Source organism: Patella vulgata, chromosome 4, assembly GCF_932274485.2.
Source record: "Patella vulgata chromosome 4, xgPatVulg1.2, whole genome shotgun sequence".
NCBI classification, from domain to species: domain Eukaryota; kingdom Metazoa; phylum Mollusca; class Gastropoda; family Patellidae; genus Patella; species Patella vulgata.
In genome coordinates, this window is record NC_065882.2 from 51,978,467 (window position 1) to 52,000,333 (window position 21,867).

Consider the following 21,867-nt stretch of genomic DNA (forward strand, 5'->3'; position numbering starts at 1 on the left):
AGCTGTATTAATTGACCTTTAAATCTTAGTGGTAGTTTGGCTTCTGTGACATAAACAATGTTTATCTGTTACAAGGTTTACTGGTATTGCCCTTGTTATTCGAAGTTTCAGCTCTCAAACTAAATATTTTACCCTTTATTACTTTAAAACTCAATAAAGTCTACCGAAATAGACTGATTTGACATAATTACTTTTTCACAGAGTTATTACCCTTGTGAACTGATTAACACTTTGTACGCTTTCTGATAAATAATAAATTCTGTAGTTACCTATAAAAATCACAATGTGACATAGTGCCTTGTGGGAAATATTGGGTCCTACTAATCACCAACAAAAACTGACAAGAGCGTTTTCTTGTCAATATTTCTCAAGTATTGCAAAAAGTGACCAATAAGGAAATATGCATATTCTACATATTGTATTCAAAATTCAAAATTCAAAAAACTTCATGAAAGATTGATTAAATTAAGGATAAATGAAATTGACCAAAAAATGCTCTTGTGTTGGTTCTTGTCAGAAAATACAATATAAAGAAGTAACTTCTACACATGTTTGATATCCGAATCTGGCTTCCTTTATGTACATTCACAATGTTCCATGTTAGACCACAAAATCATTCCTACAGGCTTGAGATTGTTGGTACGTGTTATGTGGAGATCATTATGGATTAGTCAACTATTAGAGATCTCCATTCATTAATAAGTTTGGGAAGCTCATTGATATAAGCGAATAAAATATTGTTTAAATAAAAAAAATGAATTATTTTGTGAATAACATTGAATGTTTTTATTAATGGTTACAAATCAGACAATTCTAGCCTTGTTCATTCTTTAAACATAGATAAATATAGTACCATATAGCGTGATTTCCAAGTAGAATTATACCATGTTAAAATCATTTTGCTCTAGAGGCTAAAGTTATCAGTCAGTTAAAATTCTGATAATCACTTTTGGAGTTATTGCCCTTGATCAAGTTCAAGTTGATTTGAAATTTATAAACATTGATTCTGTTCATGAGACGAATAAGTGTGTTGATTTTCAATAATTTACCAATACTCTAATAGCAAATGTTATCATCTGATTACCGTTATAATCAAGCCTGGAAATAAGGCACCTGTCACTGACAATGTCAGGCACAGATTCTGGCTTTGTCAGGCACTAAACCTCTTGTGCCTGTCATTTTGTCCGGCACTCATTTATCTTTTTTATTGATATTATTAATACATGTCCGGCACTAAGTTGAAAATGTCAGGTATTATTTCATTAGTGCCTGACATTTTGTCAGGTACATGTAAAACCGTTATTTCCAGGCCTGGTTATAATGCTACGAAGAACTCGAAGCCTATCAAATTTTAATTATTACTGATAATAGTTCATGGGTTGTTACCTTTGATCAGTTTCTAGTGTTTGGTAATTACTTGCATTACCTACTAAAGGTTAATATTGTGATAACCTTTATAGACTGCGGTGAATGTGGGTGGGTGTGCAAAGTGTGTTTATTTGCTGGCAACCTGTCTTTCTGTGCATATGTAGAATGTGCAGTAGACATTTTGCAGCTTCTATGAACTTCTAATCATCCATGAATATGTTTATTCCCACTCATTGCTGTCTATTGTTTTCTTTCCAACCAAACATACATTTTGCCTTCCAAAATACCACAAACAGTAGACTGCTGACAAAACCAAGAAATCTCCAAAAGTTCCTTTGACAATCAATAGTAGGAATCCAGTCCTGTGGTCATATTAATCACAATCTGCTCTATTGGTCAAATTTGTGTGTTCATGGGGCTTAACATGCGCTTGAACCAAGGGTGATATCACAGATAAATATTAGTCAAGACTTATTGTCAGCTCTTTACGGTTAGATGATTTTATTTTATTATAGAAGTAACCTCAATGGTCAGATTGGGTCAGGTGACAATATGGAAGCTGTCATACCAAAACAAGTCGACTTAAGTGAACCAATCAAATCAATAGCGTCAGGTGCCAATCATAACTTAGCTATAACAAGTAGGTAACCATATACCCTAATATTTGTTGCAATATGTAGCTTTTAATTAAGTTACTATTTTACTTGGATTTTTTAAAATTTTATTGGATGCTTGAAATCAAATTCTATTAAAAACATATTCAAACTAAAAATGTGCATACAACTTTTATTTAGAATTATAATAATAAACTAACTATTTGGCAATTTTATTATTTTTTATCGTAATGAACCAACACCTAGTCAGTTCTTTGCCTGATTTATTTGCTGTTCAGTGTAATTAATTACTATATTCCCCGTGGAATAGTTGATCAGAAGTGACAGGCGATTAAAAATTATTACAAAATATTATTTTTTAATGCAAAATTTAATGTCTTATCAATCCTGATTTAAAATATATTATTTGTAAGCAGTGTCATTGGATTAAAAACAGATTCAGGTGTTGTATAGGTGAGTTGTCTCCCCTGGACTACTAATAGCATGAAACACTGCTCGCGCTCTAGTGACTTTTATAGTATGGATTAGCACTGTATATATTGACTTGTAACATCTCTGCTCCTAGTTTTTCCTGATGTGAATGTACAAATTGATTTTACTGCTTGCCTCTCATTAAATATCAATGTGAATTGTAAAAAATGCACTGAATGTGATAAGTGTTGATCCAAAAGATTATACCACATTAAAAGAATATTTATTGCCTATTTTGCCACCATGTTGTACTTCATCTAGATCACTTTCCAAGTCTTTTAGTTTTATATTTTATGGATCATCATATTTTTTCATAACAGATATAGGGGATACTTATTTGGTTAAGCTAGAGTTTTGATTCACTAAATTTTGAGTTATTTTCTGTCATATTTTCCAAATGGCCCACACATACATAATAATGTCATATTAATGTCTTTATGTGCTGTATAATTTAATGCCATAAGAAATATTTTTGATATAAATATTGCAGCTTTATTATATTTTTTAATACCTACACAAATTTTAAAAATTTAATATTCATCACTAAAATAGTAATTCATCTTTAATTATCAAGCAGTATAAATGTTTGGTTCACTTTATAATGGTTACTCACTTTTAACAGAATTATTAATTTCTGAAGCTTAATTGATATATCACAGTGTCAGAATGGACATATTTTGATGTTACATCTAACAGAAAACAAATTTTTATATGCCATTAAATATGTAAAAATATATCATGCAGTGTATTCTTACAGCTGGCCCCCAGATCTGTTTTCTGGATTTGATATTTATCAGAATTTGTTGTTTTTTATTTGCAATAAGCGTGTATATTGTGTGTCTTGCCCACAGGTTTGTCTTGTGGGTTTTGTATGTGTGTAGTGGAGTCCTCCTGCACTTACTAATAGTTCTCAGGTTTAAATTAATTGATCATAGTGACATTTATCGAACTTCAGTTATATCATTTTGAATTTTTGACATATTTATACAGAAATGTATTATAATTCAAAATGGCCCAAGCAATCCATCATGGCGTCAGCCTTTTCCAAGGTACCTAGTATTAATTTCCAGATAATATTAATATGGTATTCTATGTCTGAGAGAACTAATCCATATTTGATCTTATAAATTGAAGAGGAGAAATAAAAGCAAGCCCTAGGCCATAAGAACTCAGTGAATATTGTATCCTATCAGTTTATTATTGGACAATGAAGTCGCACAATAGAAAACCAATACCGAACCATCAAGACTTTTTATACAGATTACATAAACCCAAGGTTGTCTGTCAGACCTATATTTAATGAATCAATGTTTCAATGATTTTATTACGCGATGTGAATAGTTACTCAACTTGTCTTACGGTACGTTCATTGAGTACCGTCAGTCTCTATAGCCGTTCTGTTAATATGATGAATCAGAAGTTCAAAATCAGGTTCTGTGAGACCAATTCTATTGTCTACTTGTCTGGATCTCTTAATTTGTTAAATCTGTCAAATATCAATAAAACTCATTGGTATCTGCTGTCCTAAATATAGAAAACAAAACAATGTAGGTTTTGTCAAGTTTTGTTGAGTAATTCTTCCTGTATGGGGTATTAGAGTGGCATGTTCAATTAAATAATGAAAGTGGGTACGTGAGAGAGAGAGAAGTGGGGTTTAACGTCCACTCGACACAAACTAGGTCATTTCGGGACTTAACACATGGTTCAATTTTATTTCAATAATAATAGGAGTCTTTAGCAGTGGGAGGAAATCGGAGGACCCGGAGAAAACCCACGAGGTTGGACAGGCGACCCTACTCCTTGTCACGTACAACCGAAGTGGGTACGAGAAGAGAAATGGCAACACTCCCTTGACAGAGTAACTATAGCTGGACAGGCTGGTAAAATCTGCGTGGGTACTGCATCAGGAAGATGATACCGGCGGGGCAAGAGAGCAATAAAATAAATTTAGGAATCCACGCAAAACAAAAGCACAACCAACTTTGTTTAGAGTAGAGATTTTTTAATGATTATAACGTTACAGACTGGTAAAAAAATCTCAACTCTACACCAAGTCTGTTGTGCTGCTGTTGTGCAGGGATTCCTAAATTTATTAAATAATGAAAGTAATTAATTCTGAACAATATCATATTTGAATAATCTTTTAGTGGAATTTAGTAACTGGATAGAGCAATAAACAATAAGACATTTGTAAGAAATGTTAATAATTTATGTAGGTAACTTTTAGATGGGTATTCTCTTAACATTGGGAGATTACTATTTGAAAAAATCACATAAAAATTATATAATTATTCTTATCTTATAGTTTATCATGTGAGTGTATAGTCAGATAGTGACTAAATATTGTTGCATTCTGTATTTGACTGTCTCAGTTATTTAATTATCCAAATGAACGGACCAACTGAATATATTATTTATTTTCAACTAAAATTATTGCTTTTAATCCTATTTTCAAAGGACCATAACATTTCTACATTTTAAAAACTAAAACTTTTAGTTGAAAGTTCATAGAAGCAATTGACTCAATTTTAATGGTCCTAAGAATATTGAAAACAGATTGTCAATAGATGTATGTGTATATTCATATCCCTTATACTGTTTTAAAAACAATAAAAGCATTTATTGTGGGCACGTCTTTGTTAGGATGTCTTGTGAATTTTAAAGTGCTATTATGCATTATGTAAGTGCATATTCATATGTAAATGTACACATGATGGTAATCGAAACTTTTCTCTAATGCTTAATGAACATATATATATATTACTGGCGGCACGGATAGCCTTTAGGTAATTGTAGGAACCAGAAAAGGGTTGGAGTAGTGTTAAAAGGAATCTTTTGTGAAGTTGAAGTGGCTAGTCAGCTTGTGGAATTGATTACAGATAATGTTTAGTATATTTCCCCGCAGGATAAAAGCGGTAATTGACTAGGTGTTAACCCGATAGAAAACACTTGTGTCTTAGACATCTTTTACCAAAGACCTTTTATACTTTCAGCCTGTTTTGGGTCACATTATGTCAATACAACACTTTTTACAGTAAATACATGAAAACAAGGCCGTCATCTTTTACATTTCTTTTGATTTTCACCTATATTCTTTAATCGTCAAAAGTGAAGTGTGGCCGAGATGTTGATAAAAAGGGATCTCAGGATCTGAATATAAATCTACCATCATGTGTAGGTGTTTATCTTGTCATCTTGACTTTGTTTACGTGTAAACAAAACTAAAAGAATGAATGAACATGTATTTCGATTTTTGAGCTTTAACGAATCCAATTTAATTGTTGGAATTAAAAGACAAATTTAACTTAGTAATTCCAGATCATTTTCTGGTAAAAATCAGTTAATAATGGATGCGAATAATGGATGCCAAAAGCAGATGTATGCCCACACAGTTTAAACTGGAATGAACATTTATGATTTTCTTTCAGGTGGTTGTTTAGTAAAATTATTTTGCCGTTAATTTTAGAGCAGTGTTATAAATTCCATTATTTGTATTTGCTTTTACATCAGTTGACAAAAAGTGCAGATTAGACCAATTATGAAAACGCATCTCCAATGATTTCTAAGTCCATTGAAAAATTTAATGATTTTGTACTGAAATAATTTTTTGGAGAAAAGTCTTTATTTACTTTCCATTTATTTGTGCCCGAGGTACAAAGATTGTGGCTTTTATATACAATGAAGGTCGATAGCATGAAATAGCATGGCAATTATTACAGCTCTTCAGTTGCCTATTATTGTCTTGTAATGTCAGCAATATGTGAATCGTTAATAAAGTAGAGGAAGCTAGGTTTTCTGTGGGAAATATCCCTCCACTAAAAATGCCTTCGGTCTTTCCATTATTATTTGTTCCAAAGTAATATTGAAATGATTTGTCAACATTGTTTTTCCATAGCTCCCCAAATCTTTTAACAAGTCACAATGCCAAGCAGCCAAATAACGGATGAACTCCTAGGGGTTTATATGACGATTTATTGATTCCCTTTTCTAAACTCTTTTATATGATAAAAACTCATATAGTTGTCATCTTGTTGTTCTGTCATCAATGCAAGAATCTCGTTATCTCGCTCGACTTTTTTTTGTTAAGAGGATAAGTGGTTGATCAATTAACTTCAGCCATTAAATATGGCACACTTGTATGACACAAAAACATGTTGTGCTTTTAATTGGAGAGTAATTTTGTCTATATATATATGTTAAGGGGGATCAAGTTGCTAGTGTATGGATACATGTTTCCAGATTATTGAATGGCTGATCATTCGGCTGGCCAAAGAGCAAAACCTAATATCAAAGGTGAGGAAGGATGTATCGATTGCCGAACAATCGACCTACCTTTAATAATGTATTGAAATCATCTCGCCTGAAACGCTTACCTACTCCACAATATTGTTTCGGCTAAGTAGTGTACAGTGCCAGAGGGGTCAAAGATGGCAGATAAAGTTAAATAGCTATCAGAGTGCAGTCAATTTTCTGCTTGTTCGGTTCCACACAATCTACTCTTTGGTCTTTTGGCTGGGAATGGAGAGAACATGAGGTGATTATTACAGGTAGTTCACGTTGAATCAACACATCTGATTTCCTGATTTCATCAATCGAGTATTTGTTTGTTGATCAATTAGTGTCCGTGTTGACCCGCCATGTTTTTTCAAGTGATTTGCGTCAATAAACTGCAATGCTATCTGTCTCATTATAACACCTTTATATGGAACAAATAATGTAAGTGGATTTTGAGGTTAACAAGTCCACGGTTTATAGAAGCCCTCAGGATATCATTTGAATTGTAATCGAACAATACCAACTCGATCGAAGCAAATCTGTTCTGCTAAATCTCAGCTCTATTCATCTCTTAGTTTACTTGATAAAAAAAATTCAATTTCCCAACTTATTTCTTTGAAGAAAAAAATCTGAAAAATATCTTCTAGCAAATAAAAATTGAAAAAAAATTAATGAATGCAAATATTCTCTCCATTAGTGAAAATTAGGAAACATTTCTGTAAATATTGCTAAATATACAGTGAATTCAATTTCTTACCATTGCTCGAAGTGAACTTGATTATACCACTTACGAAACTATGGCTTATGTATACAGTTATAGTCAATACAATCGCAGTTTTTCTATTGAATATTATATTAAATGTTACAGCGTAATTTTTTGGGGGGTTTTGTTAACTATTGTCAAGCAAGCTTGATAATTTTATTTTTACATTATACCATTAAGCTTGGTGAATTGTTTAAATAAATAATTTGTTTTATAACTACATTGTAGCTCACAGGCTGGCAAATTATCTCTCAATGTTATATAATTAGTACTTGTTTCATTTTTCGACAAATATCAGTTAATCAAGGTTCTTGATATTTAGAGTGCTATCCAGGAAAAAAATGACATTTGAATGGTGATGGACCCTGGTTCGAATTTCCGAGCCTGTCCAACCTCGTGGGTTTTCTCCGGGTCCTCCGGTTTCCTCCCACTGCTAAAGACCCCTACGCGCAAGCGAATTATTGAAATAAAATTAAACCATATGTTAGTCCCGAAATGACCTAGTTTTTGTCGAGTGGACATTAAACCCCATTTCTCTCTCTCTCTCTCTTTCTCTCTCTCTCTCTCGAATTTCCAATTTTGTCACATATCTGTTCTCCCTTAATGTTTCTTGGCCTATGGACTGGGTTCCCGGAACCAAGACATCCGACATCTGGATGTGAACAAGTGAAGGTCGCAGCTGGAAAACCGACTACATGTATTATATACACTATAACTTTACCTTCTTTGTTTATCCTCAATATACCACTTTCTTGTACCAACCAACAGTTCTTTTATGGATGTCCAAGTTCTGAATTAAGGAAGAGAAAGTCGTGGACGAAGATCAAGCTGCTCGTTTTCAAAGGGTTAAATAAAGTGTATTCATTGGATTTGGTCTGACATCTCATCAACAGTATACTTTTGGTCATTGGTGCTGGAAATGGGTGTATGTTTTTTGTCCCATCTCACCAATCATGTTAATCTCAAAATGACATAGTTGTGTTGAGTGGGCATTAAACCCCATTTATTTTCTCTCTCTGGTTACTGATAGGTTATAATAATTGACATGCTTTGATGTTATTTAAATATAACCATATAACCTGTATTCAGTAATATTCTAATCTTATTCCTCATGTATATGTACCATCAAATTTTATCCCTCGATCTTTCATTTTGTTTTGAAGAATATGAAATACCAATTAACATGGTGGAACAACATTTCATTAATTCCTGCAAGTTTTAAACATGATGATAAAGTGCATTAAAACCAACAGACGTTCCATAAAGTGTCATGGTTGACAGCAAATTATGTTTTGCCAACTTCATTTTGATGGGTTTACCAATATACTTCTCAAATAGAACATACTCACAAAGAAGGTCATACCAGAAAGGTCAAAGAGGGCATAAATTTGTTTTTGAAAGTTATATTTCACCTAGGAATTTCTTAAACAACCTTTAATGACTTTCCAACACTAAAAATGATCACAGAAAAAATATAAACTTTATGTTTCTAAGTGCATTAAATTGGCATCAAGGGATTTTGTTGATGATGCTGATAAATATTTAAGTTGGTTTACAACAAGATTTACAAAATAGTTATTACAGAAAAATTCTAAGTGTGTTTGTAAGAGATTTTACCAAGGCAGCAGAATTAAGACAGATTTATCTGTAAGAATTTAACACAAAACTACAGGAATAGATACAAATTTATAGATGGTGGTCCTGTGAACAGTTGTGGCAGAGAGGGCGGCAGAGGAGGTGATAGCCCTGAGCATCCATTTCAGGGATGCATTTACATTAAATAGTGCAATTAAATTAAATTTTTTGAAATTATACGTGTTAACTTTGTTGAAATGGTGCCCTACTTAATTTGAATTCAAATTTATTACATGTCGTGACATGTTTAAAATGTCTTCTGAGTACCAGGGCCTAGGTCCTATACTTGATTCTTGTGGGGGGGGGGGGGCATACAATCCAGGAGTTGGCTCTGGGCATCACCAAACCCTTGTTTGTCACTGCCTGTGAGTTGTTTCATATAAATTAATAGCCCGTTCAGACGCTTATTTTTAAACCAGTTCACATGTACTATAACGTACTATAAGCCAAACCGGTTTAACTACTCTGACCTCTCCGGTCGGAGGTTAGAGTTTACTGCGCATGGGTAGCTTCATATTCTTTATTTGGTTCTTGCACGCTTTCGATAAAAATGGCACTGTCTGACCACGATATTTTCACAGGAATGTAACTTACTGCGTACTGCGCATGCTCAAAGCAAGCTGTAGCCGGGATTTTTAAGCCAACCCGTTCAGACGGCTAAGATGAACCAGTTTAAAATAAAAAGCCTTCTCGAAGACAGGTCGTGAGCTGGGTTTTTTAAACTGGTTTATTTGCCCGACATTTGCATTCAGACGCTTAAGTTAAACTGGTTTTTAAAGCTTTATTTATTAATTTCTTATTTAAGCGTCTGAACAGGCTAATAATTTGATGATTTAAGTTAAGCTGGTTAATAAATTGATGAAATATCATTGAGCTAATGATCATCTGGTATTAAATGTGGTGCAAAAAAACAGTTTAAATATTCTTAACTATCTTTGACTTCTGAATGCATTGGTTTGAAATTTACATTGATATCTACACAAAAAGCAATGTTGAAATTTGAACAAGTTATAAAAATAATAGAGATGTTTAAAATGTTGACAAGAAAAACTTTTTTCCCTTTGGCCTAATGTTTTACTGTGATTATCTGGCTCTACTCCAAACTATTTTTTGGATTTGATTTAAACAAAATTAAATATTTCATCAAATAATTTGGACATCTTTAATTATTACAGACATGAGATTACAAGACTATCAGGAACTATTAGAACTGTACACCATTGCAAACATTTTCCCAGGCATTATCTGGCGGCAATGTTGATTGTTATGGTAAAGGTTGTGCTATGATGATAACTTGTTTAGTCTAAAATGTGTATACAGTCAGTTGTAATTTATGATAGAAAACATAGCAGGATGTTTTATTTCACAGTGTGGCAATACTCCACTACTTGACCTTTGACCTCCAGACACCTTTACTTATTAAAAACAGCCGTGTTTTGACCTAGACATGACTTATGATATAAGTATTATTGTATCTAGTATGTAGACATAGCCTAACTGCCTGTAACTGTTTTTTTTTATTACATCTGTGTAGAACTGGTGCTGTAACTCATGAAACCTTAATTCAATGCTACCAATATACCCTCATAAAACTGACACTTCAGGGCAAAAATATTTTTCAAATAGTTTAATAATCAACCTGATAACTCTTATTCATTAATCATACACATAACTGAAATGGTATTGGTGTATTTATATTCTCATTTCATATATTTTGTTGTCTTACATACATGTAAAACAAGATATTTATTTGTGCGAAAATGAATGGAATTGGGTTATGCTTTTTTCTGCAAACCAATTGTTTTTTAAACTTTGAAAGTTGGCATTTTGTTTTTCGTTGGATGGGATTGCCTAGGGCCTCAAATAGTCTGGCACCTGCCCTGTATAAATATGTGCTTGAATTATTGACACTCACCTATCTGTACTTTTTTTCTTTTTTTTTTTTTTATTAAATGACCAATTTGTTACTTGTTTCGATTTTGACATTTGATTTTATTGCTTTAAATGGAGTTATGTTTGACTATACTGCTAATAATCAAGGTAATCATTCCATATTTTTGTCATTTTGTCTAATGCAAACAGCTTTATTTATTAATTTCTTATTTTGCAATACTGTTTCATTTTTGGGGTGATTTTCATCATCAGCATTAGAAAATTTCTTATAGTGATGTAAATAGCATAGCTCTAGGGTAAGATTTTCACCGGAGTACAGGATATTACATAATATCATCGGTTTGTTTATATTATGTAATGTTTTACAACTGTCTGTTCTAACAAGGTTATCTCAGGAGATTATATTACTGAACTCTTCTCAGGTAATGTCTGTCTAATTTAAGTTATCACTGGTAACAACTTTTAAATTGTTACACTGATGTTTTTTTGGTAAGTATATTAATTATGATGTTAGGAAAAATGTTTATTAATTCTGATGCTAGGAAAAAATTTATCAGTGAATATTTAACAGCTACATTTTGTGTTTAAGTAAATCCATTGATAATTTCCAGAAGGTTTATTAGATCAGTTCTGAAATATATGATGAGGTCTGTAATCATGAAGGAAGCATTGGTATTTACAAAAGTAATAAATCCTGGAGATTATAAAACTATTCCCATACTGTTGAATATTAGGAGCTGGTTAATCTTCCAGATAAGTTACAAGACTATGGCAGTAGTGTCGTTATTGACCCATTGGATGTGCATTGAGAGATAAAGATCTATAATTGCTACACTTAACCATTTATTTGATTCCATGTCCATAGGGACTTTGATACAGACATTTAATGTTAATCTGAACAATTAGCTGACTGGGTTGAAGAACAAATATTAGTAAAGCTTCCATGTGTGCATCTTATAGGATCCATATGGTCAGTCAAGCTTTAATTGGGTGAAAGATATCACTTACTTGACCATGTAAGGTGATGTCATTTCTTGTAATATCACCAGTGGCTAATGATTAGATTTACCGGTATTTAGGCTCACATTTCTGGAGTCATCTAAGGACAAAAGGATTAAAGAGTGGTGATCTTTACGAAGGTCACCTAATGATGATCTTTTTGTTTGAAATTCATAAAAACATGATGTGAAATTATATTAATGTAAATTTAAATTGAACTTTTATCTTTGTATGGAGGGTTCATTATGATATACTACACTTACCTCAACAAAAATCAAACTTATTACATCCATTAAAAAATATTACACACAAATATACAGAAAAAAAATGTAAATTGAACTGTGTGTATAACCATAACTTTAGGTATAATATAACTGTAAAACAACAGTTTATTATGCACTGGCAAAAATATTTTTAACTGGCAAATCCCACATCTTCCTTTAATATCAGTTTAATTAATTTAAACATTTTGTTCTACCTCTCGCTCCCTTTTAGCAATTCCGCATATGCTACTATTATATAATTATTTTTTATTTTATAAATTTCCTAACATTAATTCTCTGAAAGTGAATGTGGTCTTTAAATTGATTTGATATTTTATTGGAGCTAGCAAGAGAGTCCAAACGAGTGTGTCTGGATGGTTTAACGCATACACATTAGATCATAAGTCAAGTGTTGTGGTTTCGATTCCTCGCTTATACATAACAAATTGGCAGTTGGAATTCGATATAAGAGTAGGCCGTAGCGCCGCTGCCCGGGCAAAATTTCCCTCATAGCACACTGCATGGCGTATGCCCGTCTTCATTAGCCCACATTAGAAGCAGAACAGTAGGATGTTAAACCCCATTTCATTTCATTTTTTCATTTCATTTCATTATGCATAACAAGGAGTAGGATCGCCTGTTCAAGCATGTGCGTTTTCTCCGGGTCCTCCAGTTTCCTCCTACTGCTAAATACCCATTAACGCACAAGTGAATTATTAAAGTAAAATTTAACCATATGTTAGTCCCAAAATGACCTAGTTTTGTTGAGCGGACGTTAAACCCCATTGTTTTCTCTCTCTCTCCCCAAATGAGAGCTTGTTACTGTGGTACAACCATGGTTTATACAGAAATCTCATGAACATGAAGAACATAACCATCACAGGTTTTGTATATACAGTTTTAACATCTTTACACTAACAATGTATTTTTAGTTGATTTACAGCAGATATCTCTTTTACTTGTTATGTCAATAAATGAATGTGGTCTGGGTTGCACAATGGGGTTAATAGCACTACATAGGAAATGTCAAGGGCAAGACTTGGGTCTTCCAAACCAGCAGGAAGAATACATCAAAATACATCTGGAATTCAATTAAATTCTTATGTTTTAACTGCTTGCATGCATATGCATCATGGCCTTTAAAACTAGCCAATGCGTTGATTTTTTATTGCGTCTCTCATTTTAGTTCTCTAATTTACAAATTTGACTTTTATGAACCAGTTTTTCTTGCAATGAAATATTCCAAATAGGTGCATGTAATTCATAATTATGAAATTATGTGTTAACAAAATTAGAACTTGTCCATTCTGAAATATTCCCTCTTAATTAGTTGCATTGAGCAGCACTTAATGTTGGATTTTAGATTCCTCTGTTATCTATCTGGCATATTTGTAAAATAGTAATTACCACATTTTGTAGAAGAGCTCTTCATGTGTAATGTATGAGTAAAATGAATTAGTGTATCTTAATATTCTACAATAAACCCTATTTTTATTATGATAATAGAATGGAACTGTCCAGATCTAGAACCATTCCGGAATTTTTTTTTGAGACACACAATGGAAATCTGGTTGGTTTAAATTTTGTGTGGCTGATCCAGTATATAACATGACCATGAAAGTTGCTATGGCATTGATATAGTGAATAGATATAACCTCTTGAATTTTATTGAGGTGGTGGAGGGGGGGGGGGGGGCATTACTGGACTCCTTAGCAGTGTCAGTGTAAATGGGATTATTCAATCTGTTTTCTGAGACCAAGGCCATTAATCATGTATTAATACACAGAAGAACAAACATTATACTACTTTCACTTTAAATATTTGTATGTCACCTATTGAGGAATGATTATAAATGTATCCAGTTCAGTTATTTATATAAACTTTTGTTGATGGACAGGTGTTAGATAAGAACCAAGCCTGGAGTTTGTCCAGTATTGTGGGAAGAATAACATCTCCATTTCTCTCAGCATATTGTCAGACCATTAGTGGAGGATTAAGTCTGCTCTACAATTCACATGTCACTGAGATGATGATAGTGATCTGTGTTACCATTCCGCTACAGACACCCTCATACTATCTATAATCCAAACATTAGTCAGTACAAATAATACATGTATTATCAAAATATAGTTTGGGGGCCAGAGCTAATGGACACTTGAATAGTGAACAATAGAATTGGGTACCTGGTGATTATGGTCACCATAACTTGACCAGTTATATGACCCAGTAACAAACAGATCACCTTAATACATGCACATGTTATTTGGCAGGTGAACATGTCAAGTTTTGGTATGACAACAGGGATTTTACTTTTCTTTTAGAAATTATTGGAGACAAGACAAACTGAATTTAACATTCGGGCTTGCCTAATGATTGATATGTAAATGAAATGGGGTCCATCATGAGATGTCAGCACTTGAACCCAAGGCCATTTAGCTACATTAAAATATTTTAATGTGGGGCTTGTGCAATAAATACAAATTGTAATGGTTTTCTTACTTAATCTTTGAAATCAATTTATTTTGTTTTCTAATGGGTGACATTTATTGACCATCTGCAGATTATAAATTGAAGGAGGGTAAAATCTTCAAGTGCCTGGAATTTTATTATCTTTATAATAAAAATTTTAAGTTTTACTTTTTTAACTAGATTTTCCAAAATTAGCATGATGATAATCAATAAATTTTAATGTACCAGCACTTAAAGAACGTATATTAAATTAACAAAAGCTGACAAGGAAAGTGTTGCCTAGTCGTTCGAATGAGACATAAAACTTCAGCACACATTGATGTGCATGTAAAGAAAACCTTTAGAAGTTGGAATATGATGGGCAGTAGAAGAGAATGTCCTGGCAACATTCTCCTCCTTAATATTTACTCAGGTGATCAAAGAAAAAATAGTCCATAAGTTAGTCTCAAAATGACATAACATATATTTAATACTTGTCTGAAACTCTTTAAGTTAGTCTCAAAATGACATAACATATATTTAATACTTGTCTGAAACTATCTAAGTTAGTCTCAAAATGACAGAACATATATTTAATACTTGTCTGAAACTATCTAAGTTTATTAATAGTCTCAAAATGACTGAAACTTTCCATGGTCTCTTGATAAGTTAATCTAGGTTGGCATCATAGTTTATGTTATAGATTGTTTAGACTACCAAAGTTTGTGTTTGATGAATTTTGATGTATGTTGATGCTATAAGAGACAGTGTGAGGGCTGTCACAAATGACCTGTGACATTGAAAGTTACTTGTCTAAGTTTTGGAAGAAGAGAAGGTGTCACCTTGAGTATTGACCTGTATGACCTGTTATATGAGGAAGTGACCTCTGTTTTCATCAGGTCAAACTCCCAGGCTCCCAGAAGTTCCCACGAACTGGTCAGTTTTAGGGCTGAACTCAGGGTAACAATACAACAGCACTTTATGCTGTTCAAATGCTGATTCTTCGGAAATAATGCATCTACTTCAGATAAGAGAAACATTGTGGGGGTCCAAATGAGTCTTGGATTGCAGGGATAAAATCCTTTATTGAAATAGTTTGAACTATATTCATTAAAATAAACAGAAACAAAAGTGAATTTATTATGAAACATGTGAATACATTTTTGGTGTGATTCTATCATTTTGTGTGATCAGCAATTGAAACAAATTACTGCATGTGATAAATTGGTTGCCCTACTTGTAACCTGAGCATTTCATTAGTGAAATCTGAAAACCATTTAATTGTATATTTATTTAAATTTTCTCTGAACAATTTATTGAGATATATATTTATGCAATTGGCTTGTGTACTGAGATGAACTATTATAGAAATATATACAAGGATATTCTTATTTCACATTTCTTCAATTTTTCAGCTGAAAAAATAAATTCTGTCATATAATACCTCAATAGTGTACAGTAGACATTTTGTACAAGCTGAGATGAGGTTAACCCACAGACATTCTGATCCACCTAACAGAACCCCATTTCACTTTTGGGTTTGTCCACTTATGAAATGTGATCCCTGCATCTGCTTTTATCTTTTATCAATTAGAGCTGTTGGGTCTGCTATTAGAGACTTTTGTGTCTGAAAACAAAAATTGCTAACATAACTGTAAGAGGCATTACTCACAATGGTTGATGACCCATGAAAATTTGTCCAATTGTTGTGATGCCCATTTTCTTTGTTATTCAATCAATCCTATTATGGACATGTCAAACTTTTGACAATCACTTGTCAAAGAGGTGAAGAATGTACTGCAACTTAAATAAACTCTTCAAATAACTTTAATTCTTCTATTCGCTTTTCTATTCTAAATGTCAGCTTTTAAATTTGTTTTATGGCCCTCAGCTAATGTAACAGTACTTGATGTTATTTAACTTCTTATGGGAAAATTTGACATTGAAGCGATTATTTTCGGGTCTGGAAAAGATATCTTGCGATTGGTAAAGTAATTATGGTGTACATATTCATATCATGTGTCTTGCACATGTACAGTTTCTACATCACCTGTTGAGTTAAAGTTAAAAATATGTCTTTACCATTCCAATGTTAATTTAATTACAAAATAAATATGGAACTCTGATTGGGATTCAATGATTTCTTTTTTTTCTTCAGATACTGGCCATGTCTATATGTGGGGCTATGCAAAAGCTTGTGGGCAAAGAAGAAATGATATTTTGGTACCTGAAAGGGTACCTATTAGACATTCTGTGGTGAAAGTTGCGTGTGGAACCAGTCATTGTATGGCACTTACAGGTGAGAAATCTTACATTTTACCGTTATTATCTCTGCCTACTCATGGACAAGATGGAAAGAACCTAATTTCGAGAAAGAAGTAGATTCATATATTCAAAAGGCAATCTGGATGAAAATATTCATGTTAGATGTATTAAAGCTCAGAGCCATGTTATGATGGTTATTTTTCTTTTAGAATTAAGTTTAGTTATATAATTACAATTCTGGGTGGAGGAACTGCCAATCCTCTGTTCACAGATGTTCAGTCATCAGCTGATATGCAGAGGATTGATTGACTGATCATGATTCATATGAAATGTGATCTTGTTATTATTAAATTTGTAAATTTTGGAAAATGTAAAGGTAGATAGCTTGGAATATAAATTATTATAAACATGTTGACACTAACTACATGTTGATACTTGTATTTATGAAAATCAATAGATATATACAATATAATATAGGTTTTTAACATGTATTGATACTTCTTTGTGGGTATGTCTAAAAATACATGCATTTACATAATATATGTAGTACATACCTTTATTATTTATGGAAAAATATGTTCGGTTGTATTGAAACAAATCCTGTTCGCATGAGGTAGGTATGTGTAAAAGAAACAACAAAAAAGCTTAGTAGCTTTAAGGATATGATATATATTTATCATGTACATGTTATATATTAAAATATGGGAGATCGGCGTCATAGAAATAGATGTTAAACTTTTTAAGATTTAATTTCATTGTGATTTAATAATACAAAACCCAAACAAGAGAATAGAAAATCTATATCTAGATTTAGATTAATGGTGATAATTGCTTTAAAATGCATTTGTAATTAAAGCTGAAATGGATACGATCTATTTGTCAACACATGAGCTTTTATTGTTTGCACCTTTCCAAATGTGTCACCAGTTAGCATTGGGTTACCCTTCCTATTCTTTTGTTTATTTGATAAATGGTCAAATTTTTTGTATTTAGTATCTCATATTCAGATAAAGCTTTTATCTTGAACCAATATTTTCATTAAGTCTGCCAAGTCCAGGCTTGGTTTTCATCCACAGAGGTCATACATATTTTGTTAAGACAAGTTAAGCACCAGACCTGATGGTGTGGGGTGTTGGTAATCCACAGCTTGACTCGGATTGCATTAGAAATGTGACAGAACCCATAGGATTTAAATAAGGTTTAAATATGATTGCTATCGTTGATGGCCATCTAAACTTGTACCTCTACATTTACACCTAGGTCAAATTACATGTTTAATACACATAAAGGCTTTGATCACCATATTATTGGCGCCTAATTAATAGCAGAACATTAATTTGACATTTGATATCAAATTGATATATTAGATAAGGGCATAGGGAATGTCATTTGATTAAGATTAATAATCAGAAAAAAATATATATTGAGATTTGCAGCAGTGAGACATCAGTGTATACTGTATACAAAGTATGACAAACACATTGTTAGTTGATTTTTTTTAAATGTTGTGTCTTAATAAGTTGCTTTCACATTGAGATTAGCATTGTAAGTTAACTTCAGATATTATGTGAGTGCAGTTACTTGCTTTGGGTAAATCGCTATCCACTTATTTTTTGTGCAGCCGGCTGCAAGCTTGAAATGAAATTGGGTATAATTTGCTAATTTTCTTTACCAACCGGGCTAACGAAGACAATTGAGAATGGAGTTTGTGAATTTAATATAACTTATTGATGATATAAGATTTATGATAATTATTTACAGAGTGACTAACATTGGTAAGACAAAAGCACAAGCTGGAGAGTAGATCTGTTAATAGGATATCAGGAATAATGTTGGGACATATTGTGTTACATCATAAATTTGTTTAATATAGAATATTTTATGATTTTTGATGATGTGACAGGCTTTCAGTCTTGCTTCTAAAGGAGTATGGTTGAGAAGCTTTGAAATCAGGGGAGGTTGGATGGCCGAATGGTTAGCACGTGCGTGCTGTATCATAAAGCCTGTCATTAAGTCAACTGGCATGGTTTCGAATCCCTGGTTGTACGTGACAAGGAGTAGGGTCGCCTGTCCAATCTCGTGGGTTTTCTTCGGGTCCTCCGGTTTCCTCCCACTGCTAAAGACCCCTACGTGCAAGCGAATTATTGAAATAAAATTTTAAAAAACCATATGTTGGTCCCGAAATGACCTAGTTTGTGTCGAGTGGACGTTAAACCCCATTTCTCTCTCTCTTGCTTTGAAATCAGAATTTTGAACAGATTTGAGCAAACTTTGAAACTTGTTCAGTTCCCTAATGAGCTTCCAGATGTAATACCTTTAGCTGCATGTACGAGCAGTGGCATATTTAGCCTTGGATCTCTCCCATATAAAAAATAAATATCAAGGTGTCCCAATGAAATAATAGATTGATTTATGTGTTGACACATTCTCAAGGCACCAAATGTTTCAATACTTATCTATTAAATGACTCCTTTTATCTGAAGAATGGCTTACAGACTTGTAGACATGTTGGTTTGAATCACATTCTCAGTCAACCAATTAGTTTTATCTGATAAATATAATTAGCTATGGGCCCTATCACATATAGTTAAGCATGTCTACTCTTTAGTTTATTACTGAGCTTAGTGGTTGACTAATTGGATGTAAAAAGTGGACAGAAAACAAATTTAACACCCAAACTGGCAATTAGATAATTCAGATGAGAAAAGAACATCAACATCTTGGTTTGATTTATTCAATAGTTTTTGTTTTTTTAATGGTAACAGTTGTTTTTGTGTTGATGGTGTTGAAAACTAACGTAGAGGTGTCTCTAATTAATTTTATTTATATACTAAAGAGACCACAGATCATTTTAAAAAATGTCTTTCCATGTGGAGCGATTTATATTCAGCTTGTGTCTTCTAATTAATACAAATTTTCCATAAAAACTTTTATCTAGGTGAGATCATCCTTCAGATACCTTCTCAGTTTTCTAGCAATTTTTGTTTGAAATCTGTTAAATCTGTTCATACATGTTTTTTTTTATTTTTATCAATTTAGTAACATGGGTACTGAGTGATAAGAAATTGATATTCATAGGGATAATTGGTCATATAGTATGGCTTATTACCAGGCCTCTAATCATTGATATATCCTACTTATCTGTCAGTGGTCATGTTATTTATGACATAGGGTTAAAGGTCAAGAGGTAAAGCTTAACCCCTGTGAATAAAAAATGCTTTAAGATTTCTTTGAGTTGGGATTAATCTGGCTTTGAAAGTGAAACATGGCTCAGTCTTATCTTGATGTAATGAGAAAATAAAAAGGGAAACAAGATCAGTATGGTGTTCTGTCTTGAACTAAACTGTTAGATTTGTTTATAAATTATAATGGCTCGATTGGAATACTGAGTTCAATTTATAAGGAATATGTGGTCGTTCGTATATACGTGAGTTGCCCATAATACTGAGTTGGTCGTAAAGCAGGATTTCACTGTACATGTATATTGCACATTGAAGAATTATTTCATGACAGATCAGAGGACAATTATATTTGTTGGGAATGTAACTTTTAGTTATTAATTCATATATCTTACTATCCGAAATACTGATCTGTCTCAATTACACATAATTTTCCCCACACAATAGCCTCAAATTCCCAAGTGAGGTCTGCTTTTGGTAAGGATCAGAAGGCATGCTTTTGTCACTGAGGTTAAATTAACGCAACCATAGAGACACATATCAGAAGGTGATGGGTTAATTTAATAGTTCCTTAACTCTCAGAGAGTTTTCACTCCCATTATACTTTTTTTTACTAAAAAGTTGATCCGTATCGATGACTTCCTAGAAAATTTGCATAATTGACAAGGAGTAAAATATTAAGATCTTGAAGAAGCATGGTTTGAAAAATTAGAAAAAAAGACGGCTGTCAAAAGTTTAAGTCACTGAGATTGATTAGGTCAAAAATTGTATAATTAATAAACTAACTCATCTCAGTACAAGACACAAATGGAATTGAAGCAGAAACTTTTCATCATTAAATGATGGTTTTGATTATTTCTGGAAATTAATTTTTATTAATAATAGATTTTTAGATTATCCTTTAAACAATTCATATATTTGCAAGGTACAGGGTTTATTACATGAAAATAGTTCCTGGCGGCTTGAGATGAAATGTTAACAAAACTATGATCTATAATTTAATAAAACTTGCTAATAGTTTAGGATACATTGTGTATTAAAAAAAAATTAGTACATATTTTGTCGAAAATAATATCTTGATGGATGGTTTTGAAGATCGCATCTTTTGGACCATTAAATTGGTTAAAGATGCATTATGTACTAAGAATCAGATAAGGAGTTGATCGTTTTGATAATAGTTCAAAAATAGATAATGGAAAAATGAATATATTGAAAATTTCAGTCAAATTACTTTATTCTGTACAAAGTCATGAGTGTTTGAAGTTTTGACAAAATGTAGCGTATGTTGTTTATTATAATAGCAACAGTACTTGACAGTCGAGACTAAGTCGTTATTATCCATTTTATCATTAAATTTTTAAATCTCGCTGGTGTTCTAATCCATTTTAATCTCTGTCATCCAATGGCCCAAGAGTATGGGCTTGTCATGTTAATAAATGTTAAAATGATAATTTATATAACATTTGAAGCCAGAAAAATACCCGCAACAGTTAGAATTAGCTTTTACATAATGCATCTTTAATGCACAATTATTTTTTTGACTCTCAACCCTTTCTCTAATTTTGTTTTTCGTAAGATAGTCTTTATGTAGTACAGTTTTATCTATTATTGTAGAAAATATTTATTATGTGTTTATTTCTCCCTGTCAGTTTAATAAAGGTGAAGATGTCTGACCCTTCAGGTAAACGGTCTGA

The 21,867-nt window shown here is 32.5% G+C and overlaps 1 protein-coding gene across 3 annotated transcripts in view; it reads left to right on the top strand.

Annotated features, from left to right (window-relative positions):
- Positions 1-21,867, top strand: part of LOC126819621 (X-linked retinitis pigmentosa GTPase regulator) — a 77,873-nt gene that overhangs the window by 23,414 nt on the left and 32,592 nt on the right. For 2 of the 3 annotated variants that reach the window (XM_050547748.2, XM_050547746.2), the window contains 2 exons: positions 1,884-2,008; positions 16,888-17,028. In XM_050547748.2, the coding sequence (XP_050403705.1) occupies positions 1,884-2,008; positions 16,888-17,028 (266 nt within the window). Of the gene's footprint in view, positions 1-1,883; positions 2,009-2,398; positions 2,436-16,887; positions 17,029-21,867 lie in introns of those variants that run through there. The other variant, XM_050547749.2, reaches the window with a different exon arrangement.